The sequence below is a fragment of the Microchirus variegatus genome (assembly GCF_963457635.1).
Source record: "Microchirus variegatus genome assembly, chromosome: 13".
Lineage (NCBI taxonomy): Eukaryota > Metazoa > Chordata > Actinopteri > Pleuronectiformes > Soleidae > Microchirus > Microchirus variegatus.
The window spans coordinates 15579835-15606496 of record NC_139814.1 but is presented as its reverse complement, the minus strand read 5'-3'; the positions used below and the strand labels follow the sequence as shown (position 1 = coordinate 15606496).

At 41.8% G+C, this 26662-nt stretch overlaps 2 protein-coding genes across 2 annotated transcripts; both read right to left on the bottom strand.

The window, feature by feature from the left end:
• Positions 1 to 185: 185 nt before the first annotated feature.
• Positions 186 to 10703, bottom strand: tmem196 (transmembrane protein 196; the record flags this gene model as incomplete). The annotated part of the gene is made up of 5 exons (XM_083899275.1): positions 186 to 865; positions 958 to 1076; positions 5886 to 6021; positions 7961 to 8017; positions 10539 to 10703. 5 exons carry the CDS (start codon positions 10701 to 10703, stop codon positions 794 to 796), a joined length of 549 nt encoding a protein of 182 aa, XP_083755401.1. The 3' UTR covers positions 186 to 793.
• A 3768-nt stretch (positions 10704 to 14471) lies between these two features.
• Positions 14472 to 26109, bottom strand: LOC310935589 (4-galactosyl-N-acetylglucosaminide 3-alpha-L-fucosyltransferase 9-like; the record flags this gene model as incomplete). The annotated part of the gene is made up of 3 exons (XM_083899519.1): positions 14472 to 15291; positions 21689 to 21873; positions 26020 to 26109. 3 exons carry the CDS (start codon positions 26107 to 26109, stop codon positions 14472 to 14474), a joined length of 1095 nt encoding a protein of 364 aa, XP_083755645.1.
• Between the last annotated feature and the right edge of the window lie 553 nt (positions 26110 to 26662).

Sequence of the window (26662 nt, the reverse complement as noted above, 5' to 3'; positions counted from 1 at the left end):
AGCCGGAGGGAAAATTGAAGTAGTGTTAAAAAGAAGTGTTAAACAGTGGGAATGCAGTAGCTAATTGGTTTGTAAAATTAATAGAATGTCAATAATTGTGTGAAAATTATCCTTGCTAGGAAAAAAAAAAACATCACTCGGATTTGTGACACTTTATTTGAATTTACTTTTATAAGAAGCATTTATAAAAAAATATCTCATTTACTGTATAGATATAGGACTAGATTCCTGATATACAAGTATGGATATACAGTTCAGTACACTGCGCATCACTGTATTTTCATGCCAAAGCATTCCTTTATCAGAAGAGATATGCAGTTTACTTAAGGCTAACTCATCGTTTGCATTCCATGAACCCATAACAAAGACAGACAATAAGGACATTAAGAACGCTGTCTCTTTAAAGTGAGTAAATCAGCTGCATGCTTGGTGTATTGTCAACACTTTGAGGCATTTGATTGCATTAAATCTTCAGTCAGATGATGTCAAGCAGATGTTTGTCAACTCTATGGTAACCAAAGCGGTGGCCCTCCATCCTGGCTTTGGTTTAAGTTGAAATGAGAAGGTTTGAACCCATGTTTGCATAAGTAGTCAGAAGCAGAAACGGCTCCCGCTTGCTTTCAGGCTACAAAAAGTTCACTTTTTCACTTCATGCACACACAGAGTACACTTACTGTGTGCTCCCACAAGGACTGTAGGCGAGTGGACATGCTACATTTGAATATTGACAGCCACCAGTTCATTGCCACAGTTTCTGTTTCAGTGTGCACTTCTCTTCTTTGGTGGTATGGAATCACGGGGATGCTGCAGCGTGTCCGTTGTAGGAGATCTGAGAAATGCCATTGCTGGAGTTGTCCAGGATCTCCTGTTGCGAGGACACACAAGCACACTTGATAATTAAACTAATTAAATTATGGATGCAACTATTGGAGCTGCTGTTGTTCCATGTTTCGCTACCTTCTCAGTCATTTCGTGCGAGTGATGCAGTGAGTGCTCCCTCTCCAGAAACATCCTCTGCTGCTCAGAGCTGGCCAGGCGACAGGTCAGCCACGTGGATAAGGTACATGATGAGATCCCTGGAAAAGACGGGAAAAGGGAAACCAGCCGGTAAAACACCAAGGGCAGCAAAGAAAGAGTGGGCTGCAACATCTTGACTATTTCATATCTTTGAACCTTGATCTTGACTTGGTCTTGCCCTGTATTGGTATAAGCCCAGTATGGTCTTGTTATTCCAATCCAATCCAATTTTATTTATAAAGCACATTTGTGCTTTATTTATAAAGCACATTTTAAACCACAGGGTCGACCAAAGTGCAAGACATACAACAGAAAACAATAAAAGAAACGCCATCTTGGATCCTTCTCGATCCAAGATGGCGGCGCGCACGGACGCAGCGGCTCACGGCTCTCCCTTTTTGTGCTATTTTCTGTGTTTTTCGTTCGTTTTTTTTGTAAGTACGTCTTCAAATCGCTGCTATAGCCGTCAGGACTTACTCGACGTTGGTTTTAGGCATAAGTTACCCACCACAAGTGACTTTCAACGAACTCACAATATACCCGACGACGTCGCGAGGCAACCGGGCTCTCCGTGGATTGTTATCGGGTCCGGCAGGCGTCGGAGACGGCGGAGGGAGAGAAAGCAGAAGCGAGGACGCCGGTCAGGCCTGTTGGTGAAACTCAGGACACAGCCACACAAGCCTCCCCTACCCAGCTTGTTCCTCACAAACGCGAGATCTATGGTTCACAAGATGGACGAGCTGGAACTACAGTTGGCTGGGAATCGCTATGTTAAGAACTGCTGTGTTATGATTATAACCGAAACCTGGCTTCACCCGCGGATCCCCGACGCCGCAGTAGAGCTAGCTAGCCGCTCTCTCCACCGCTGGGACAGAAACCAAGACTCCGGTAAGAGCAGAGGAGGAGGTCTTTGCATTTACGTACATAATGACTGGTCAAACAATAGCAAAATCATAGATAAACACTGTTCCCCGGACATAGAATACATGTCAGTTAAATGCAGACCACATTATTTACCCAGAGAGCTAACAGTAGTGATAGTTACAGCTGTATACATACCTCCGGATGCTAACGTTAGCATAGCTCTCGCTAGCCTGCTAAAAACAATAAACACACAGCTGCGCGCGCACCCACACGGAGTTCACATTATAGCTGGAGATTTTAATCAGGCGAACCTTAAGACGGTTCTTCCGAAATTTTTTCAGCACGTTAAGTGTCCAACCAGGGGTGCAAACACACTGGATCATGTTTATTCTAACATCAAGCATGCATACAGAGCCATACCACAACCTCATCTAGGCCAGTCAGATCACCTCTCTCTGCTCCTTACCCCGGCATACACCCCTCTCAGGAGGAGAACTACACCTCTCAAAAAGACTGTTACAACCTGGCCGGACGATGCACTCTCTCAGCTACAGGACTGTTATGCGAACACTCAGTGGGAGGTATTTGAACACCAGGACCTGGCAGAGCACACAGAAGCAGTACTGTCATACATCAGGTACTGCATTGGGAACGTCACTGTGGAAAAGAGCATCAGGGTTTTTCCCAACCAGAAACCCTGGATGACCAGCCAGGTCCGAATGCTGCTCAGGAAGCGTGACGCTGCCTTCAAGTCAGGTGACAGGGAACTGTACAGTGCCTCCAGAGCAGACCTGAAGAGAGGTATCAAGGATGCTAAGTCGGCCTACAAGAAGAGGATAGAGGACCACCTCTCTGATAACAACCCGCGACAGGTGTGGCAAGGCATACAGCATATCACAAACTTCAGGGGCTGTAACACCACACCTGGGAACCCAGACGCCTCGCTGGCAGAGGAGCTGAACTGCTTCTTCGCAAGATTTGAGAAAACTGAGCCCCATACAGCCTCACCACCTCCGCAGCCACCAGCACCCAGCACCGTCACACTGACTGTACAGGATTCTGAAGTGAGACGGGTGCTAAGAGCAGTAAACCCAAGGAAGGCAGCTGGCCCGGACGGGATACCAGGGAAGGTGCTCAAAGCCTGTGCAGACCAGCTCTCACAAGTTTTCACCTGCATCTTCAACCGTTCCCTGTCTCAAGCCACCATCCCATCCTGCCTGAAGACAGCTACAATCATCCCCGTGCCCAAGAAATCATCCACAGACAGCCTCAACGACTACCGCCCAGTCGCCCTAACACCGGTCATCATGAAGTGCTTTGAGAGGCTGGTTCTTCACCACATCAAAGACAGCCTTCCTCAGACCTTCGATCCACATCAGTTTGCTTATAGAGCAAACAGATCCACGGAGGATGCCATAGCCATAGCTCTCCACACTGCGCTGAGCCACCTGGAACACCAGGGGAGCTATGTGAGGCTACTCTTCATTGATTACAGCTCAGCCTTCAACACAATCATCCCGGACATTCTGGTCAGTAAACTTGTGGATTTAGGCCTCCACCCACACACCTGTTCATGGATAAAAGACTTCCTCACGAACCGTCCACAGACTGTTAAACTTGGTAACCACATCTCCTCCACCCGCACACTCAGCACCGGCTCTCCACAGGGGTGTGTGCTGAGCCCACTACTGTACTCCCTCTACACCCATGACTGTAGCCCAACCCACCTTGGTAACACCATCGTCAAGTTTGCAGACGACACCACTGTGGTTGGACTAATCTCAGGGGGAGATGAGTCTGCTTACAGGGATGAGATCCTAAAGTTGACAACGTGGTGTTCAGCGAACAACCTGGCACTGAATGCCACAAAGACAAAGGAAATCGTCATCGACTTCAGGAGGCACCGCGCAGACCCAGCTCCCCTCTACATCAACGGTGTCTGTGTAGAGAGGGTCCAGACCTTCAAGTTCCTGGGCACCGTCATCTCGGCTGACCTCTCCTGGACCCCGAACATCACGGAGATCACCAAGAAGGCCCAACAACGCCTGCACTTCCTGAGAGTGCTCAGGAAAAACAACCTGGATGAGAAGCTGCTGGTGAACTTCTACCGCTCTTCCATAGAGAGCCTGCTGCTGTACTGCATCACAGTGTGGTACGCCAGCTGCACTGAAGCAGACAGGAAGGGTCTTCAGAGAGTCATCAACGCAGCACAGAGGATCATCGGCTGCACTCTCCCCTCCCTAAAGGACATTTACCACTCTCGCTGCCTGAACAGAGCGAGGAACATTGTTAAGGACAGTTCCCACCCCGGCTTTCATCTGTTCGACATGCTGCCCTCTGGCAGACGCTACAGGTGTGTCCGAGCTCGGACAAATAGACTTAAGGACAGCTTCTTCCCCAGAGCCATAACCACACTGAACATGGACATGCACTGACCATCCTACCTCTACCACATACTCTCACACATTCTGGCATGTGCAATACTCTACATTTCATGCTGAAATGCTTATTTATTTAATAATTTACTCCACACTAGGCAATACTTATATACTGTGCACTACTTATATTGTATATACAGATTTTTTATCCTGCTTAAATTACATTCCAAACTGTGCAATATCTATATTTTTAAATGGTACCCTGCTAAAATCACTTTCATACTGTGTAAATGTTTATATTTCTATTTTTATATACTGCAAAATTACATTTCACTCTGTGATATTTATATTCTATATGCTGCTAAAATCATATCTCACACTGTGATATTTATATTTCTATATTTCATATACTGTTAAAAAAAAAAAAAAAAAAAAAAAAAAAAATTACATTTCATACTGTGGAAATAGTCTTATTTATTATTTTTTATACCCTGCTATGGGTCACGTCTCATAGAAATGCACTTTTTATATTTAAACTCTGCTACAGACCTGCTATTTCATATTGTGCAATAAGGATTTGATGGCTGTATATCCTTTTAATGTAGTACGCTGCAACTGAAAACCCACCTCACGTTAACTAGGGTCACTTTTTCTTTTTAATGTCCTTGACCCATACTCTGGTTGTTGTTGTTGTTGTTGTTATTGTTCTTCGTTGTTAGCTGTATGCACTTTCAAGGTGAAGTCAAGTAAATCTCGTTGTACAACTTGTATAATGACAATAAAGGCATTCTATTCTATTCTATTCTAAAAACAATAAGAAACAAGGCGATCAGAGATGGCATTCACGCAACAAGCCTCTGGCGCCCTCTGCTGCTCATAGGGGCAAGTGCAAGAGAGGAAGCACAAACAAACACACAGAGCCGCCAAAAAAAAACAACCTCTGGGGGTCTGCCTGATGTGGGGTGGAAGCTCACCCCCCCAAGCTTCAGCCTTGTTTTTGGGACAATCCAAGAGAGCTGATCTGCAGATCTTAGTGACCTTGAATAAAATAATTTTCAAATCAATCCGGTAACGCACGGGGAATACAGAATCGGTGTGATGCGCTAACGCCTCCGAGCATTGCTGTCTTGACTGCAAAACACACTCACATGTAATAAAATACGAGTTCCTTTGCAGTTTCTTTGTCCGATCTTGCCTTGATTTGGCAGCCTGATTGATTATGTGCATTTTTTCAAGATTAGTAAATCAGGAATAAGTGTTATTTTCCAGTACAGTTGTTTATCTCTCTTTTAAAATGGCATTGCTTGTCCAGAGTGCATCTTGGTCAGATGTCAGACACAGACAGACATAATCAAGCAGTTGTTTTGAGGAGGACTGTTATCGGAAAACCATGCGATCACGATTAAACTATGACTGGACTGCTGCTTTCATGTCCAGGTTTATTTTTAGCAGTGGAATCCAGTAGCTGTCTGACTTTACTTGCACTCTTGTGCTCAGTTGTAAACCTGAAAGTGCATTACTGTGCGTGCACAGCGCTGGAACGCCGCCACAGACACTGCTCGATCAGCATTGTTGTGAAGTCATTTTGACGACGGTTTATACCTTGCGTAAATTATGTTTGTTTACCCAGGCAGGCGAGAGTCATGGCAGCCAGGTGGATTGAGTGCATCGAGTCTGGCCGTTTGTTCATCGCCCGAACAAACTGGAAGTTCAGAATGCCACCAATCAGACCACAGATGCAGCATGCTGAAAAGAGGATCATCTGGAGGACACGAGAGAGACAGCAAATAAGATCAGTTTATGTTCATGGGAAACGGCAAGATTGATATCCTTTCAGCAGAACTGTAAACAAACTGACAAATGAGATGAAATAGGAGATACACAAAGTGCTATTGAGCTCCTATCTCCACCAATCTGCTGTTTTGGGTGTTGGCCACTGGGAGGAATGTGTATGAGTCAAAATAAATCTAATTTCCTAGTAGAAAATTGGATAGCTCTCAAAGCACATACTCTCTTCCAGAAATATTGCCCAGCTTGTAAATATGATCGCATCACTCACTTTAATCAATTACATTTCATGGATTACATTCTTATTCTAATTATCAGGAAACTGCAGGAGGAGGATTCCATTGTTTTCCAGTGAGATCTGCATGTGTGTGTATTGTGTCTGGGTTCTCTTTCATTGCCTCCAACACAGACTCCTTTAGTGCCTTTAACTGCATGGAAAAGGGCATCTCCAATTTCAGTCATCATCCGGTGAAGTGTGCAAAGCTGCTGGCAAGAGTCTGGAGCCAACCCAGCCTAATGCAATCATCGCCCCACAGGCCGACAAGAACGGGGGGGGGACTGAGTGAGGCAGAGTGTGGAAACCACTGGTGAGAATGACGCTGAATGTGGAGATGAACGCGAGTGATGGAGAGGGAAAGGCGTGAGGAGAAATACGACAGCAGAGATAATAGGGGGGTGGGGATGGATGCGCTGAGGCAGAGGCAGAGAAAGGTTGAGAGATGTCTCTGTTACAGCAGACTGACACTGATCCATCATGCCCTCCCGTAGGAGACAAATGCAGTCATTGAGAAACACAAGGACTTCTGGCAGTCACTGGGAGAATATGAGGTGATCACAGGCAGAAAGGATATTGACAGTGACAGTTTGCCTTCTCTGGTTTCCTGTCATTGCAATATTTGCAGTTGTTTTTTCGATTTATTCGCTTATTGACAGAATTCAGCTTTCAGTCCATAGTATTACAAAAACTATTTGGGCTCTATCTCCGGCATTTCTCTGTTTTTGTCTCCTCTAATGCTTCTGTTTCTCTTAAGTTTGATTGACAGTGAGTGTGGCATGTCGTGGGCAATCAACAAATGTCACAAGAATATTATTTTGGCAAATATATTACCATGACATTTATATTTGCTTGGGACAAAGACTACTTTTGTTTTTGGTCAAATGGTGCAACAACTTCCAGATATTGCTGACCAATCACATTGAAAGGCATATTATTTGAGCCATTAAAAGGCTTTAGTGATATATATCGCAGTTTTGACATGTTTTTATGTGAACTATAGACATGTTGGTAAGAAACCCCCCATGAGGCTTCTAAAGCAAAACATAAATTAAAACAAGTACATTATTTTTATACAATTTTTCGCCAGTTCTGATGTGCGTGGCAATTTTTGTCCGTTTTCACGCACGTTTAGGGGGTCAAATTCGAGTTCCGAGTGGAGAGGAAGAAAATAATAATAATAATAATAATAATAATAATTCCTTGAATTACAATAGGGTCCTCCCTAAAAATGATTTTACCTCCTGTCCCTACACGACAGTGTCAGGAAATTATATTCAGTGCTGTATAGACAGAAAGTCATGCTCCTGAAGACTCCTTTGCACTCAGGACTTAGCTTGTTTGTTTTTACTGCACTAAGTGTTTGGATTACTGAATCGGTAAAGACGACAAAAGCGCTATATAAATACAGAGCATATATGTACATGTCTGCTGTCTCTCGCCTTATATTCACTGCACAAACACAAGAGTGGTATCAACTGTCCTACAGAAACACAAAAAAGTTCCACTGTTCATTCGAAACGACTCTCCAGGCAGAAATGCGCTATACACGGAGACCACGATTTAAAGAAAATAGACATGCGTAAAAAAAAAAAAAAAAAAGACATGGGATCTTAAGGGGAACAAATCAAGTACTTACAATAAGACCTGTCCTCTTTCGAGCACACAGCACTCCACACATCCCACAGACCAGAAACTATTGAGAGAAGAATAACATGTTATGAATAAATAACGAGAACCAAAAGTACTTGTTAGTTTGTCCGACGGGGGAAACGACACGGATAAGAAACATTCTACAGTACGTTCACCTTCTCCTCACGCTCTACCGACAACAGGAAGGGTGAATGTATTCTTTACACGCCGGTCATTTAGAGTGTCACTGTGGCCTGCAACCAAGAAGACGGCCCCGAGTCAGAGGCGATTCTAGAGTCTGTAGGGGCCCTAAGCAACAATTCCCAGGGGGCCCTTCCAACCAGTGTTCATCACCATTATGTTATAAATAATCTGACAACGAAAAATGTTCAAATAGAGTTCAAAATATTTTTTTCTTCTTTTGAAGTGAATGAAAGACATTACACTGTAAAGAACCCACATTATAAAACAATATAAATATAAAGAACAATAAAATACTGTAAATAACTGAAAAAAATATATAAAATGAGAATCGCCCATTGTTTTTTAAGGGGGACGGGGAGGCCCCCCCTATCGGCTCGGGGCCCCATGCGGTTGCCTGCCTTGACTGTTCACAAGTTGCGCCTCTGCTCCGAGTGCACGTACAGATGCACAGTAATTTGGTGAAAATTGACAGAAGCAGAGTGAATGAGTGTTAGTGTAGTGTGCATATGTTCAGTTAAAGGTTAAAGCTTTCACATCAGCGTACGGAATTTCCCTGAGCAATATAAAGGCTTTTCAAAGTTTTGCTTCTGACGTGCACATCTAACAAGGACATCCTGAACCAAGGATGCTTAAACATTATTTTCCTTTCATTCTTATTCAGTAAAATGTACATTTACATTACATAACATTAAACTGTGTCACAGTTACAATCTTAGAAATAAGGGTTCCAATAGGGTCCTTCTACAAGGGCTGAGGTTCTACCTGGAATCATTTGCTTCTGAAAAACCCTTTTCCCGAAGGAAGGGTTTTTCAAGAGTTCTTGGTAACACTTATAGTTCCGGTGAGAACCATTTTGATCCAGAGAACCCTTTCCTGAATAAAGGGGTTTAAAAGGGTTCTTGGTGGAACCCTCCAAAAGGGTTTCAGGTGGAACCTTTATAAAAAGGTTCTACCTGGAGCCAAAAAGGGTTCTCCGATGAGGACAAGCCAAAGAACCTTATATGGTTCGACTTAGCACTTTTATTTGTAATAGTGCACAAAGGCCTTTAAAGGAAGTATTTTATGTATGCCCTTGGTTAATGGAAGCTGCTGTCTCTACATTTCTCTACATCGGAAAGGACAAACCAACCGAAACATCGTGGACGCACACAACCCAAACTAAGGAGGACAGCGTCTTCTCGTGCGCGAACGTCGCTGCACTTTCCCCGACATGCTTTGAGAGACGGATGGTGAGTGTCTTTGTTACATCACTAATTCTTACACACTTTCAGCTTAAAGTCTACTTATTGATCTTTGTAAGAGTCTACGTTGTGGCCTTCATCAGTAAAGCCACAACAGGGGACATAAGGACATAAGGTTTTGTCTTTGCTTGTATATCAGTGACTTCTGAAGATTCAAAATTTGAAATTACACAAAAATAAAAATCTCAGTTTGCAAACACGTGACTGACAGTCGTTTTTTCCTCTGAGCAAAAACAAACTAAAAGCTGATTATATCACGGGACAGTGGTCGACCGGTCTCAGTGTGACTTCCAGGACATGCAAACCTTTTTGTTTCCACAGACAGCTGACACAGCTCAACTCAACACACAGACTGCGTTATAGCTTAACACAGCATTCAAATGTGTGTGTGTGTGTGGTTGGGGGAGGGGGGGGGGGTCATGCAAATATAATATATACAGTATAATGTAAATGCAAGTCACCAACGTCTCCTATACTCTCCGGGTTCTATATATACTGAGTTCTGCAAGTGTTGAATAAACTGGAGGTGGCAGTTGTGGCTGACTCAAGGTCAGTTAGAGGCGAGAAACTCAACTTTCAATGGGTCAGCAGCAAATTCAAAACAAGGGAGGGAGGGAGGGAGGGAGGGAGGGAGGTGCACTGACTGAAACATGAGGGGGCATGAGCAGAAAATAGAGGCATAGTGATTGTGCGTCAAATGATTTTACTCATCCTGAGCACGAGAGTAAGAGTTCAAGCATAACTGAATGAAACCAGTCTCCAGACATCCAAATGAATGTATCGCAAACATCTAACACAATAAAGCCAAGAGTAAACAGATACTACTTACCCGAAAGAGCTGGAGGCATCTCAGTGATTAATGTTAGATAAACAACTACCACCAACACTGAACAGTGATCACTTTCATCCCCTGGTCTTATTAAACCACACATTACTCCATAGGAACATTGGGTTTTCATTTAAAGAGCTCACTTGCATTCAGATTTGTGTTACTTTGTTTTTCAAATAATTCTACAGAGACGAATAAGCATCTTGAAAGAAGAAAAAAAAAACATCCTTACTAACATCCACGGAGATATACTTATCCTTCTGAGTAAACAAGGTAGGATGTAAGGGACAGGATTTGTTCCAAGGACGCACACAAAGTCCGCTCCAGACGGGGGACGCGTCGCCCTGCTGCGGCTTGTGTTCGCCCCGGACCCTGCTGATGCCGACGGCTCCCAGCACGATGCTCGCCACACCCAAGCCAACCTCCACCACGGACAGCAAGAGCAGGCTCCACAGGATTTTGCGACTGGAGCACATCGTGCCGCGGGCATGTCTCCAGCTCCTGCTGGACGGTGAGGAGACAGGAGGCGGACAGAGGAGGTGGAGGAGTGGAGCCTCGCGGTGCGCGGTTTTTTTTTTTTTTTACCGCTCCATGGCTGGCCAGAATAAAAGCATGATGTGGCAGTCCAGGCAAAGTTAGTGCAGGGAGAGGAAGATTAGAGAGTGATAAAGTAGTAAAAACTATAGGAGGACAAAATCTGTGGCTGCAAGGAGAGAGTGAGAGAGAGAGATGGAGAGAGTGAGAGAGATGGGGATGGGGGGGTGCTATCTGCTGAAGTTCACCCGCTTTCAGATGCGCACACGCAGGTTTGCGGACCTGTGCCAAGACTTATCAACCATTTTATTATTACCTGTTATATTTGATCACACACGTTCTCTCACTGACAGGGGCGGTAAAGGGTCGAGGGGAAGGGGTTGAGAAAGGGGGGGGGGGTTGATTCTGTTTTTATTATGTGAAGCGCTTGCACTGTACGAAAAGTGCTCTATAAATAAAGTTTGATTGATCGATTGATTGATTGAGGCTTTGGTCTCCATTAGGAGTACTGGTAAAGAGTATAGAGGCCACAAACACACACACACACACATTGGCTTTGCACCCTTGGTGTGGACACTCAAACCTAAACCTTATCCTAACCCTTATAACTGTAAAACCAGGTCTTAATCCTCTCAAAGCACAATAAAGGAGACACATTATGTAAAATCAACTTTTTAATCATTCACTCTGGAGCCCCTATGAGTAGGCAAAGTGTTCTATTCTTGGCTGCACAGTGCAGCACAGAGTTCTACACAAACTTCCAGCCTCAGAGGATTTACGTGCCCAGTGGATACATTTTATATATGACGGCAATGTGCCGGCTGGAGTCGGAAAATGATGGCTTTTCCAAATGCTAGCTGCTGTTAGCTGCCGGAGCCTCAGCGACGCTGACGTAGTTTCCTGTGTCTCATTTGCATTTAAAGAGACAGGCACTCAAAAGCGGGCGTTCTGAACAGGGCTGTTTTGGCAGAGTGATTGAACTGCTGTGGTGCTTCATCCTTAAGGTATTTTGACCAAAGCATGTCACAGACATGTTCATTAGGACACCAGGGAACTAGGTTAACTTGGAGAAATAGGGTATAATATGTCTCCTTTAAAGTTGTGTGGACCAGCAAAAACGTCCTCACAAAGATTGGTTTGCTTGACAGCATACTAAAGACACACACGCACACACACTTGTGCAGCTGTCTTAGTGAAGACTATTAGTGCTTCCCCTTACCTTAACCTTAACCATCACAACTAAATGCCAGACACAAATGCCAGACATAAAATGATCGTGAAACTGAGCAACCTGCAGGCTGGGCAGCTCTCTCTGCACATGGATTCATTTCCTGTGCAGGATTTCCTGAGGCACAGGCCTCGAAGGGTCAGGCTGGGACGCTACACCTCAGCCACCCTGACATTGAGCAACGAAAACAGCCAACACCTCCTACAGCGATGTTCCCATAATAATAAACATCAAAGACCAAATACATCATAATAGACTTCCGGAGAAGGACTGAGCACTCTGGACTCTACATCAGGGGAGAAGAAGTAGCGATGGGTGGACTGCTTCAGATACCTGGGAGTCCACATCGTGGCTGATCTTCCCTGGTCAGCGCACATTGCACATCAGAAAAGACTGAACTTCCTCAGGAAACGGAAGCAGCTTCAAGTCCCCCAAAAGCTGCTGGTTAGGATCTACCAGGCCGCCATTGAGCGGCCACAGAGAACACTGCATCTCCGCGCCTCAATCAGTGCATGGCAGTCTGGCGACATCATGCATAGTATCACCTCAGCTCGCTTGGAGCCTCGCCAGAGCAGGTACTACAAAAAGCACCAGGTGCTATGTACTATCGCTATTGGAAACGCAAAGTAACCGCGCAGTGCCGAGTCGAGCCGGTGGAAACACGCCAGTAGGGCACACACAACCAGACTGCAGAACACGTTCTATCCATAAGCAGTCAAATGTGTGCAACCCCCTCCAAAGATACCGTCACCACAATAAATCGCACAAGCTGCCGTGCTGCTGCTATGATTTGCATAGCCGTTTGCATGGGTTGCTGAGATAGTGCGGAAGGCGGGGTACTCCCTGGACAGTTTGCCAGTCCATCGCATGGCCACGTAGAGACGAACAACCAGTCACTCTCACTCACTCATTCATACCTGCAAGCAATTTATAGTTAAACCTCTGAACCCACTGGGCTGGAAAAGCGTTGTGCTACACAGACTCAAATCCGTGGTTGTGCATCAGGCGCTGACAAATGCCGCAGGTTTACGACAAACGTAAACCAAACACAAATGCAGCTCTGAAACTCCACTCTTCATATTGTTTGAACAGGGTTGAGTTCTGAAGGAACTGGAAAAAAGACGGTTAAACCTGAATGAGCTTTTCTTTGAGTGCAACTGGAATGAGTCTCCGTTGATTCAGTTACTCTTACATCAAACCTCACCTTTATCCGAGTTGAAGAACTGCGTGCAGCAGCGTACTTTAAAAAACCTGGTTAGGATTCAAGGCCAACTTTGGTTAATCTTTAATCTAGAAGATTGTTTCTTTGCATGCAGCACACCACAGTTTCCTCCTTTCAGCTCAGCTGCTCATTGCTGCCTCTTTGTCTTCCTGTGCTAAACCACACTCAAATGACCGTTGACTACTCTGCGTCTGATTGGTTGTCTTGTTCGAATCAACAAAGGGTATAAGGGTCATGCCCTCCTCCCTCTCACTGTGTACCTTGTGTTTACAGGCAAGAGGAGGTTCTGGGCCAGTTGTTATTTAGTGGAAGTTTGCATGAAATAATATGAGGACCACATGTGGCCCAAAGACCTTCAGGCTTAAAAAAGTGCATTCCAAAGTCAAACATTATTACCTTATGTCGGTAACTGATTAAAGTAACATGCCGCCTTTCAAGATCTTTAGTGCATGCACGTTTTCTGTTGGGGCTCTTATCTTATCACCAACTCAAGGCGTTTTTGCGAACATTCTTCAGAAATGTGAATGAGGTGTTTACATGGCAAATAGTCCAGATTTTCTTATTTGAGTTCCACAGGTAATGTCTATAGATTGACAGCGCGCTTTGTTCGTCTTCTCCCACATATACAAAAGGGGACATGTATCATACACGTCTCACATACAAGATACAAACATATATGTTTTTTATCCCTTTCAGACGATGTCTCTCCACATGCACTCCTTAGTCATACAGGAACTGCAAAGCTGTCACAGCAGGCACAACAATGAATGTGAAATGTTTCTTTCAGTTTACTAAAGGTGCCTGGAGCTAAAAGAACACATGTTCAAATTAATTATTCTCAGTTTGCTCACACCTTTGTTTATTTATTTAAATAGCAGTTAAATTTAAATTTTACAGAGAAAAAAAAAAAACTCATATATTGTATTGTGAATATGATCATGACACTTTGTCACCCGTCACCTCAAAGTATGGGAAATTCATGACAGTGACTCAGCCCCTTAATACTTAGCTTAATCAGATTTCTATTTATAAAAGATTTACATTTATAAATAATAATAATAATAATAATGATTAAAAAAATAAACATCACTCATAAAAAAGCTGTGAACTTCCAGCTGATATGGCACGCCACCACCTCACATCAGGTGACAGTGCTGAGGAAGGCGCGAGAAACACGCCCAAACTAAACAAAACAACCCTGAGCTATTCAGTTTCTTCACTGCCGAATAACTTCTAATAAAAACGATGTCACTGCAGTTTTCATGTAAAGTACCACTCATAGAGGTCATTAACTACATGGTACTCCTTGTCTTTTGAAATGTGGTCACAGGCGAGGCAGATGGGATGAATGAATTCATTCTGCGTTGACAAAAGATGAGGAACAACTTTATAGTACTTTCTCCACTCAAAATAACCCATGTACGCGTCATCGTCCTTGTCCAGCTGCTGTAGAAACTCGGCCAGTGATTTGGTGTCAGGGAAGTCATTGATGTGAATGAAGGAGCCATTGGGAATAAACTGCTCATAGTTTTCTCTTGGTGGACCCATAACTACAGGGACCGTCCCTGCAACGAGGGGCCCGTTTACCTTTTCTACAAAGTAGTCCTTGTGGAGCGAGTTCTCAAGTGAGAGGTAAAACTTACAACGGGAAAGGGTCGGGTAATAGTCTTCATCGCTCAACCGACGCCCTGTATGTGCAGAACCGAACAATTCAATCTTTATATGTTTGGACAGTTCATTATAATATTGCTCTCTTGTATTTGTTCCAGTGAACGCAGCTTTGTTACTGACGATCCAACACAACAGTTTGTCTTTCTTGGGCAGAACAAAGTCTTCCTTCATCTCTTCTTTCTTGATTGTCACCTCATTCCTCACCACAATGTCAGCGTCTCGTCTGTAGCTCAGTGTTAAGTTGAACAGGTTTTCCAAACCTGGTATCCTCAACGTGTTTGTAGGAGATTCCACGTGGAACCAAATCCATTTCTGAAAATATGGACGTGGGTCCGTGGGAATGTTACTCCAGAACCGGTTGATATCTTTATGGAAGATAATGACTCCTTCTGCTTTGCTGTACATGGATCTGTCATCAGTCAGTGTGCAGCTACTAATGTTGAAGTAGTTTGAGCAGATTTTGAAATCAAACTTTACACCAAGAGGCCAGAACCACAGCAGGACGATGGGCTTTTCAGTGCCGTCAGAGTTTAATTCAACTGCTACTGAAGATGTAGTTGGACACAAAGGAGACGGTTGCTCATAATATAGAAATAATCCAATAAATGTGATGCCAAGGCAAATTGCACTTATTTTTGCCAGACATGACGGTTTACTTAAAAGGGCCATCATCTGTGGGGAAGAAAAAAGAACGTAAGAAAGATAGAAACATCATGACTTAATTGACAGCAATTCAAATAAAGCATAGCTAAAAGCAACCACTAAAGCAGTCAAATCATAGGTTAGTGACAGTAACTCATCAGAGAAGAGGCCTAAACTACAAAGCAGGATATGTAGATATGTTTAACATTGGATATTGTTGCGTTACAACATAGAGTATGTTGACATGAAAACAGGAATTGTTGTAAAGACTTTGAAAATACAAGTAAACCAAGAAAATAAGGACCCTGTCAAAACAGCCCTGTTCAGAACGCTCTGTTTTGAGTGCCTGTCTCTTTAAAATCAAATGAGACACAGGAAACTACGTCAGCGTCACTGAGGCCCCGGGCAGCTAACAGCAGTTAGCATTTGGAAAAGCCATCATTTATAAAATGTATCCACTCAATGCGTAAATCCTCTGAGGCTGGGAGTTTGTATAGAACTCTGTGCTGCACTGTGCAGCCAAGAATAGAACACTTGGCAGAGTTCCACTCTTCCGGATAATATTGCCCTCGCCTGCACTCTCGTGTTTTTTAGGGACAAAGTGGAGCTCCGCGAGGCTTTATTGACTGTATTATTGTAACGTACGTAGCAATGAGTGCGGAAGTCAACATCGCATGTTTTATCTCCTATACTTAGACTGAGGAGGACCACAAAAACATGACTGAGTGATCTTTTTTCACACTTTACCTACTCATTGGGTCTCCAGAGTCCCAAAAAATCGAAATGATTAAAAAGTTGATTTTGTCCCCTTTAAAGTCTTTCCTATGGGCTTGATTCGTAGGTACCGTACGTTTTAACATATCTGCATTCCCTCATGTAGTCATTTTATCTTTATATCTCGCCTCGTCTCCGTTGCTACGACGCGTGACTTAGTTATCAAAACTAAGGAACAAAGTGCCATTTCCTATCTATTCAACACAGACCACGTATTTTTATTTCAAAAATGGAACACATCCTTATTTTACAGAGCAGTTGGCAAGCCGAGGGAGAATATACCTTCAGTCGGATTAGAGTCTCAGGCCTCAGCGCTCTGTGCATGCAACACGATCCCCGCCACTGACTAATACCAATAGAAAAAGCCAGTACAAAGAAAATTAAGACAACACTCCACATGCTGACAAATTACACCGGCTAAACCTGAAACCACAACCAACAATCTGACAACCCTTTAACACCTTGCCAAACAAAGGTAAAATTACTTCTTACAATAAAGCACTTGCCCAAACGACTGCCAACAAAGGCATTCACAACTTGTTGACATGGTCGAGTTCCAACACTGGAGTGCGCATTGGAAAAGTACCAAGTGGTTAAATTCTGAATTGGCGATAGCACCATGGTAACTTATGCGGCACACTTCAGGTCAGATCAAAACCCGTCTATAGCTTATTATGAATCATGAAATTATGAATTATTCAAAGCATGACTGTCAACTAGATAATTCACAGAATGTTAAGTGCCGTGTGTAAACAGCTATACATGTCCATACAGACATTTTTCCCCTTATTTGTGTCTATTGTTTTAATAAATAATTTAATAATTAATTAATTAATTATTTATTTATTTAAATAATTAAATAAATAATTAAATAAATGAATTAATTAATTAATTAATTAATAGTGGCTGTTGTGCTCTTGTGCACAATGACACAGCAGATATTGTAAGATATCAAGTGCAGTGTTTCACAAACCTCAGTGTGTATTACGAGAGGAAATGACATCCATTATCTACCACTTTATCCTCCACACGAGGGCTGCGGGGCGAGCTGTGCCAATCTCAGCTGACATAGGGCGATAGGCGGGGTCTCACCCTGGACGGATGGCCAGTCCATCACAGGGACAGATATAGAGACAAACAGTCATCCACTCTCACACTGACACCTACGGTCAATTTAGAGTGTCCAATTTACCTTGTCCCCATTTTGCATGTTTTTGGACTGTGGGAGGAAGCCGGAGAACCTGGTGAAAACCCGCGCACACACACACGGGGGAGAACATGCAAACTCCATGCAGAAAGACCCTTGTTCTGACTGGGTCTTCTTGCTGCAAAGGCAAGAGTTCTGACTGCGTAAAGGAATTACAATTTGAAATAAAGTATAGAAGGCCCCAAAACAGAGAAAAAGATAAATCATACTCATATAAAACAGAAAAAAAAACTAGTGAAAAGTCAAAAATAATATCTTTATGGTCATTATGGGTACTACTATTTGTGAAAAGATGGATTCAAACTCAAAGGTGGAGCCACACACCCTGTGTTTGAAATACTTGGACCTTGAGTTTGGCAATAACCGTTCGCTGTTGCACCTGCATTTTCCACCAGGGCATGAAATGATGTTTGTTCATGGCGTTGACAGCATTGACACAACATTAGCTGTTTCTTTATGTATTGTAAGAGGAGGACAATAGACAGGCGACACAGTGACACCTTTGAGTTTTGATTTCTAATCAAGCAGAACTTTTTTATTTTTTTATTTCCTTCAGTCAGATCTGTATTTGAACATGTATTTCACTGCCACGTAACCACCCACTAACATATTTGCATTGCAGGTTGAACATACAAAAACTGGCCGCATATGGACAAATAAGGACCAATTAATATAATTATTTAAAACATTTGAACATGCTCAGGGAGAAAGTATCAAATACAGCATTGAAATGGGATCTTCTCCCCTGGTATAAGCACTTCTATTTAGGGGAGAATTCTTTTTAATCATCTAAATATATAAATTAAATCACAATCGATTTGTAACCTACAGTCAGGGATCATCAGCTTCTTTAAATCTCTCCTCACACGACTGAGGCACGCCTTTCTAGACTTTCTCAAAAAGGGAATCTTTTTACGAGTGTCATTTCTGTGTACAGTATAAATATATATATATACTCCGTAGTATATCAGATGTACTACACAGTGGGTCGTCCATGGAGCTGCTCAGTGGCACAGCTCAAGTTCAAGAGTCATCATTGAGACTCTTTGCATCATGTAAACACAGAAATGATATTTTGGAAACACCACTGAACAGTGTCAGAATTCCAGAAACTGCTGGCACAGCAAAAAAAAACCCCAAAAAACAACCCAACCCTTCGCTATTATGTTTCTCTTTTATAAAAAAGGATTAAATGATTAGCCGCCAACTACTACTGTATTTCCTGTTAGCTACACCTGTTTCAGCAACCTGTGAACAATAAAAGAATAATTTCTTCCTACCTTGGACCGAGGGGGGTGGTCTCCTCCTCTCAGTTACTGGTGAAAAAGAATGAAAAAAATATGATCCTGCGCCCCATCAACATTCCTCCAAAGTAACGTCTTCATCCGTTATAATAATAGTATAACAATAATAATTAATTAATAGGAACTCACCGGTTCCTCAGCGGTACTTTCAGCTGAGGCGGAATGAGGAAGTAAGAATTGTGATTTGATACAATATTGAGGCAGAAATCTTTATATTTTCATGAGTCCGTTAGGTTCCGACATGGCAGCGCATCTCTGAAAAAACAAAAGCTCTTGCGTGAAGAAGTGAAGCAGCAACACATTTAAGACGAAAACGAAACACCACGCACGCAGTCGCTCGTCACCGACGGACGACCTTCACTGACACACGCACACACACACACACACACGCGCGCGCGCGCGCGCAAAATAAGTGAGTATGTAGCGGCTGCACGTCTACACGTTTTTTTTTTTAATGGTAAAACGAAAGTGTTGTGAACACGCACAGCTCACGGTGCATTCAAGTGCACCGTTTATATATCTATATATATATATTTTTTTTCCCTCGGACTATTTAAAAACATTTAAAATATATATATATATATATATTTTTGTATTTATATTTACTTTATTGTACAAATCTAATGTGAATGACGTTGTTGTTGCAATTAAGCAGTTAAAAGTAAAACATGCCAGCAACAGCATGCAGTCATGTCAGTTTTCCTAATCAGACCCTTGCTTACACGGATGCAAAAGAGAAACCTTTCACTCACTATGGGGACTTTTCTTCTTCGGGAGCTGTTCACGGCTCATAAAGAGGCTCCACCCTTCACTAGAACTCACTATATTGACACACATGCTATCAAAGGTTACAGGTGACCTGATCTGGATTTTCTCTTTGAAATAGGACACTGCATTGACTTCCATTCATTTGGACAAGATAACTAGATCATTATACCTAATATTATCCATAACCACACACACGCGCACGCGCACACAGATATTTCACAACATGAAATAAAACAATGAACACCAATAAAATGCACACACACTGACACCTGTTGACCTGTTTTTGCGTTGCATTTACAACACTTACTTATTATAAATGTGAATATGAGACATTATTTTGCGTTACATATAGCTATTTGGTTTTGATCACGTGTTTGGGTACGTGTATGTTGAGCTTATGCCGAACACGAGATCTAAACTGAGCTTGATTTCCATCGTCATTGAATTCCCTCATGGTGCAAGCGAAACTATGAAAAAGAGGAAAATGCATATTTAATAAGGTCAGATACACTAAGAACCACAAATTGCAAAGAGAGCAGAGTGAATGTTGCAGGTTTTGTTAAAAGAGTTCCATCAATTGTCTTCAACTCTTTCCTTTAAAAAAAAAAAAAAAAAAAAAAAAAAAGTAACATAACATGAACTCCAACATGTCAATCTCCATAATTTTACTAAGCACATATCAACTACACTTAAATGAGCCTGGACCCAGTCATTATTCAATAACTAATAATTCTAACTGAAAGAGAAATAGAGAGCCACTGATGGTGATGAAGAGGAGAGCCTCAGACAGATAGAACACCGGCGACACCGGCGTCCAGGCACCGTTTACCAGTTAGCTCCGTTAGCTGCATTAGCTCCTTTTAGCGCCGTTAGCGCGCCTACAGTGGAACTGGAGTGGCCCGTTTATTAAAGGAAAAGAGCAGCACTACAAATAAACGGCGTACCTGTGTACTGCGTATGTGTGCCTCTGTTTTGAAAGTTTAGCGTTACTTTAAAGACTCATTTTAACAATCAGGGAGTCACGTAAACATGACGTCATGCGCGTCTTTTTCCAGTCAGTCGCCATGGAAACGCATCGTCCGTTAACATGCATTAACGTTGACGCCATTAAACAATGGTGTTGACGTTTGATAGCACTAAAAAATATTGTATTTGACGTTGACATTTTAACAAATTCATTCTGTGGGCCGGATTGGACCCTCTGGCGGGCCAGTTTGGCCCCCGGGCCGTATGTTTGACACCCCTGGACTAAACTCTTTATTGTGCACCTTCTTGTAAAGTGTTCTCAGTGCAGTTCTGGTGTAAAGTACCACTCATAAAGGTCATTAACGACATTGTACTCTTTGTATTTGGCTATGTGGTCACAGGCGAGGCAGGTGGGTTGAATGAATTGTTTTGCCACTTTCAGAAGATGAGGAAGGACATCATAGTACTTTCTCCACTCAAAATAAGCCATGTATGCTTCATCATCCTTGTCCAGCTGCTGTAGAAACTCTGCCATGGATTTTGCATCAGGGAAATCATTGACGTGAATGAAGGAGCCATTGGGAAGGAATTGCTCGTAGTTTTCTCTTGGTGAACCCAGAACGACGGGGACTGTCCCTGCTGCGAGGGGCCCATTGACCTTTTCTGTCATGTAATCTTTGAAGAGTGAGTTTTCAAACGAGAGGTAAAACTTACAACTACTGATGGTTGGGTAATAGTCTTCAGAGCTCAAACGGTGCCAGGTGTAAGCAGATCCAAAGAGATCCACCTTTATGTGTTTAGAAAGTTCACTGTAATATCTTGCCCGTGTCGTCGTTCCAGTTCCTGGGCTATTGTTACTGACGATCCAACACACCAGTTTGTCTTTCTTGGGCAGAACAAAGTCTTCCTTCATCTCTTCTTTCCTGATAGTGACCTCATCCCTCATCACGATGTCAGAGTCTCGTCTGTAGCTCAGTGTTAAATTGAACATGTTTTCTGAACCTGGTTTCTTTGCTGTGTTCCTCGGAGATTCCTCATTAAGCCAAATCCACCTCTGAAATGTTGGCCGTGGATCTTGAGGCATGTTTTTAAAATCCCAATCAATATGTTTGTGGTAGAAAATGACTCCTTCTGCTTTGCTGTACATGGATCTATCATCAGTCAGTATGCAGCTGTCAATGTTGAAGTAGGTTGAGCAGGTATTGAAATCAAACTTATAACCAAAAGGCCAGAACCACAGCAGGACGATGGGCTTTTCAGTGGGAACTGTGCCTTCAGAGGTTTTTTCATCAGTTAATGTAGACGTAGATGGACACAAAGGAGGCGGTGGCTCAAAAAAAATAAAGAATGCAATAACAGAGCAGGAAAGGCCAACTGCAGCTAATGTAGCCAGACGTAGAGTTTGATTGGAACATGCCATCATCTGTGGAAACAAAGAAGGGAACAATGTGATCTCATAACATCACATCACGACTGAACTCTTGTAATTCTCCCGATTGTCTCATCTGATTTGACTGTTTATAAAGCATATAGTATAAATTATCACCCACCTCTTAATTCAAACTCTTTGACATTCATTTCCAAAACATGGTTAAAAACCGTTACACAATATAGGGGAGAAGAAAATCACCATATATACAGTACTGTGCAGAAGTCTTAGGCCACCATTAGATTTGTTGTTTTAGCAATGCTATAACGACAATAGGGGATAATTATTTCAATTTTTTTCTTTACTGGAACACATCCAGAAAATATGTATGCAGTTTTTTGTTGTTTAAAAAAATAAAACAAAAATTAAAATAAAAATCAGAAAAAACCAACAACTGAACCTGAAAAAGGCTTTGGCAATAAACAGGGTTGAATGGAACAACTCAAACGCTGTCTTCTTTAATCTTCCTTCTCTGTTTATTTACAGGTTCAGTGAGAAGATAGTTTAGGTTGAAAACCTTTACAAGAAAAGGAGAAAACAAACACACAAAATACAGCAATCACTTAATTGCCTACTAATAAATATACCAACAAATACACCGTTTTCTTCACTATACATTAGTTTGACTGAACACCACTACTCAAAAACAGCCAGGTCATGATCACAGCATTCAGGAACCATTTTAGTCTCAACATTCAACTCTCAGCATACATCAAAAACGAAATCAAAAACGAAATCAAAAACTCACCAGTAGCATCTCCAGCAAATAATATTCTTCCCCAGTTCGGTAATCAAATCAAATTACATCAGCATCCATCTACACAGCCTTTGACTACATGCGCCTCGAGATGAAAAACTCAGCACTTCCTGGTTACTCACTTATCAAAATAAAAGTCACTTCTTCAAAATAAATGTCTCTCTCTCTCTTTTTTTTTATTTCTTGAAACAAAAGTCCCTGTCCTTTTGCGATCTAACAGCACAATACCGGAGTGGAACCTTAGTTCATGTTACTGGTAAATCCCGTGTTTGTCTTAATATTTAATTTAAAGATACATCTGTTTTTAAAAACGTCTATTAGGTTACATACACGTTGCGTGAGTTCAACTCATTGACAGCTCGCTAATATATAAGGCCAGCTTTAAGTTGCTCAATTCATTCCAAATTCACATGATCACAGAATTTGACAGGCACAAAAAACAACAGAGCTGCTGCCTGAAACTTTTGCACAGTACTATATACACATACATATACATGTATATATATATGTATACATATATTTGTAAATATATATACATATATACACATATATTTGTAAATATGACGTGAAATGTTTTGACTTTGTTTCTTTTCAACTCTCACTCACTCACTCTACCGCTTTTTCTTTAAAAAACATTTTTAAAACTTTGAAAACATTTCACCGCAATTCACAATCTGCCTCTTTGTCAAATGTGCTTGTATCTTGAAGCTGTAAAACCTGGTATGGGATACAGAAAAACGTCCAAGTTTCGACAAAAATACTCACGCAAGTATAACGTTTGCAAATCCTACAACTTAGAGCGTTGGCAAATCTTATTATCAGGAACAAAAGAGGATTATCACCACCTCGGCCACCGAAATATCTCTTACACTCACCTTTCCTTTGAGTTTAAGTAAAAAACAAACAGATTCTGCCACACAAAAGCATAAAAGTCCACTTCCTGACACAACAAGCTGGTCCTCTTGTGATTTTCCCTATGGTGTAAATCCCACCACGGTTTTACAACAAATATGGAAGTCATAAAATTATATTCTAGCTAAGGGCGGAGAAGATCCTACACTAGGGGCGTGCCTTAGGTTAAGATAAGAATTAGATAAGAATGAAATAGTGTGTTCTTAGTGTTTTAAAGAGGACATGCTATGCACAGGTTTAGGTTGATACTTTTGAGATAGGTCATTATTTGAAAGGGTTTATGTCAGGGGTGTCACCGAGGGCCACATCAGCATAATGGTACCACATGTAATTTAATTGTCATACAGTATAAATGTAACAAAATGTAAAAAAAAGGTAACTACTCTGTAACATATTGCTAAATAACTTTATGTATTTATTACTTAACCCTTAAACGCGCCTTTAAAAAAATCACGTTAACACACCCAGAGCACCAAATGGTGCGCATGAAAGTACACAGCTATAAAAATAGTATAAATCTGTATTTTTGCCTTTTTTTTTTTAGGTTTTAGACCAACATCTCCTCTTTCCATCCATATCAAATATTAATATATATTTTTTATTTTTAACCCTTAAATTTCCAGGTTTATTCATGATGCACCTTGATTTTATGATCTAAAAAACACAAAAAATGAATTATTTTCAATATAATTCATGGAAACTGGAATTTTTTTGTTTGGATTATTGCAGCCTGGTATATGTGAAAGATTAGCAGAAAAACTTTTTTTTTTGCATTATTATTTTTTTTGTAATGTCAGATGGCCTAAAATACTCACGTTAACACACCTAGCACACCAAATGGTGCTCATAAAGTACACAGCTATAAAAATAGTATACATCTGTATTTTTGCCTTTTTTATTTTTTTTATTTTAGACCAACATCTCTTCTTTCCATTCATATCAAATATTAATATATATTTTTTATTTTTAACCCTCAAATTGCCAGGTTTAGTCATGATGCACCTTATTTTAAGATTTAAAAAAGACAAAAAAATGAAATATTTTCAATAAAATTCATGCAAACTGGATTTTTTTTGTTTGGATTATTGCAGCCTGATATATGTGAAAGATTAGCAGAAAAACTTTTTTTTTTGCATTATTATTTTCTTTGTAATGTCAGATTGTCTCATAAAATCACGTTAACACACCCAGAGCACCAAATGGTGCTCATAAAGTACACAGCTATAACAAATGCATACATTTGTATTTTTTTTTTTTTTTTTTTAGGTTTAGACCAACATCTGTTATTTCTATACATATCAAATATTAATATATTTTTTATATTTTTTACCCTTAAATTGCCAGGTTTAGTCATGATGCACCTAATTTTATGGGGAAAAAAAGACAAAAAATTAAATATTTTCAATATAATTCATGCAAACTGGATTTTTTTTCTTTGGTATTATTGCAGCCTAGTATATGTGAAAGATTAGCAGAAAAAAAAAATGCATTATTATTATTTTATAATGTTAGATTTCATAAAATATTCAGTTAACACACCTATAGCACCAATGTGTGCTCATACAAATACAAGCTATACAAATTGTGTACATATGTATTTTTGTTTTTTTATTTTCTTATTTCTTAGACCAACATTAGACCTCATTATAGATACCAAATAAAAAAAAAAAAAAAATTTGTGCTGTAATTAAGAACTTCCATCCTTGGTATCCTCTCCTTTGCAGAGGTTATAATCAGAATGATCTGGGGCTTCTGGGCCACTTTTTTTTTCCCGTTGCTGATCTCCGGCTCCCGGTGTTTGTTGCTGAGCAGGAGGACATTTCTGTCCTGCTTCGGAGTGTAGGACAGCAGGGTGTGAGTAAATGGAGAGATGGAGGAGCCTCGGGAGCTGAGGGGGAAGCTCTGGTCAGTTTTTACGCATTGTGCCAAAGATGGTGATCTTTCGTCGCAGCAGCTCCTCTGCCAGCCCAAATGAGGAAAATAAATGATCAATAGTCACAGTCACCCACCCAGCCCCTCCGTCATGTCCAACACGACCCTCTCTGTCCTTGGTTTTGTTTCTGCAGCGCACCAGCTGCCCAATAGTCACCAACAGAAGGAGTCCAAACTAAGCACGCACGGTGGTGGTTATCGAGATCCTTCCACTCGGGCACTGTCCTTCTCCCATGCAGTTTGGTTCATTCCATGATAAGTTTTGTGATCTCCGTGTTGAAAAATGAATAAAAAGTGTCAATCAGCTCACTAACAATGGCCACGGCAAAGCGGGGAGGTTCTGGAGTTAGGCCTGAGTCTGGAGGCTTGAACTGGAGCGTCAGGGTGTTTGTGGGTGCCCAGATCGCTCCGTTTTTGGATTTCCATAAAAGGTCCGCTAGTGTCACCTCTTCCCCAAAGTCAGAAGAGTCAGTGGAGTTGGTGGGACACGGGAAAGCCCCCGGGAAGTACTCTTCATCGGCTGTGTCGGTGTCCATAGCTGATGGAACGCATTGCGCTCCGTGCGCTCGTCTTCAATGACCATGTTTAGCGCCTCCGTGGTGCCGCTGTGATGCTTCATTGTGTGTGGTTTGACATGCAAAGTCCAGCTATGCTCCTTAGCTCTGCACAGACACCTCATCACCTGTATGCCTGTATTTTGCTGTACATTTCATGTGCTGGGAAATCGCCTGCGTTATGGATATTTCAAAAGCTGTGGGGACCCCACAATTTAGATGTCGGGGTGCTTTGGAGACTGTACTTTGAAGTTTTGGTGCTTTGAAAGTTTGAAAAAATTTTTTTACATGAAAGGAGGGCATGGAAAAGGTGCCACTTGAAAGCTTTTACGCATTGTGTCACACTGTAACTGCACTGTGCACGTTAAAGGCACGTGCACGCGCGCACGTGCATGTGCACATGCACATGCACACATGCCCACACACATGTACTCACACACCCACACAAAATTTCTGCCTCAGACCTTATGTTGAGAGAGGGGGGGCGGGGTTTAGTGGGAGTGCCCTCGATCAGAAAAAGCAGTTTTTTTCTCCA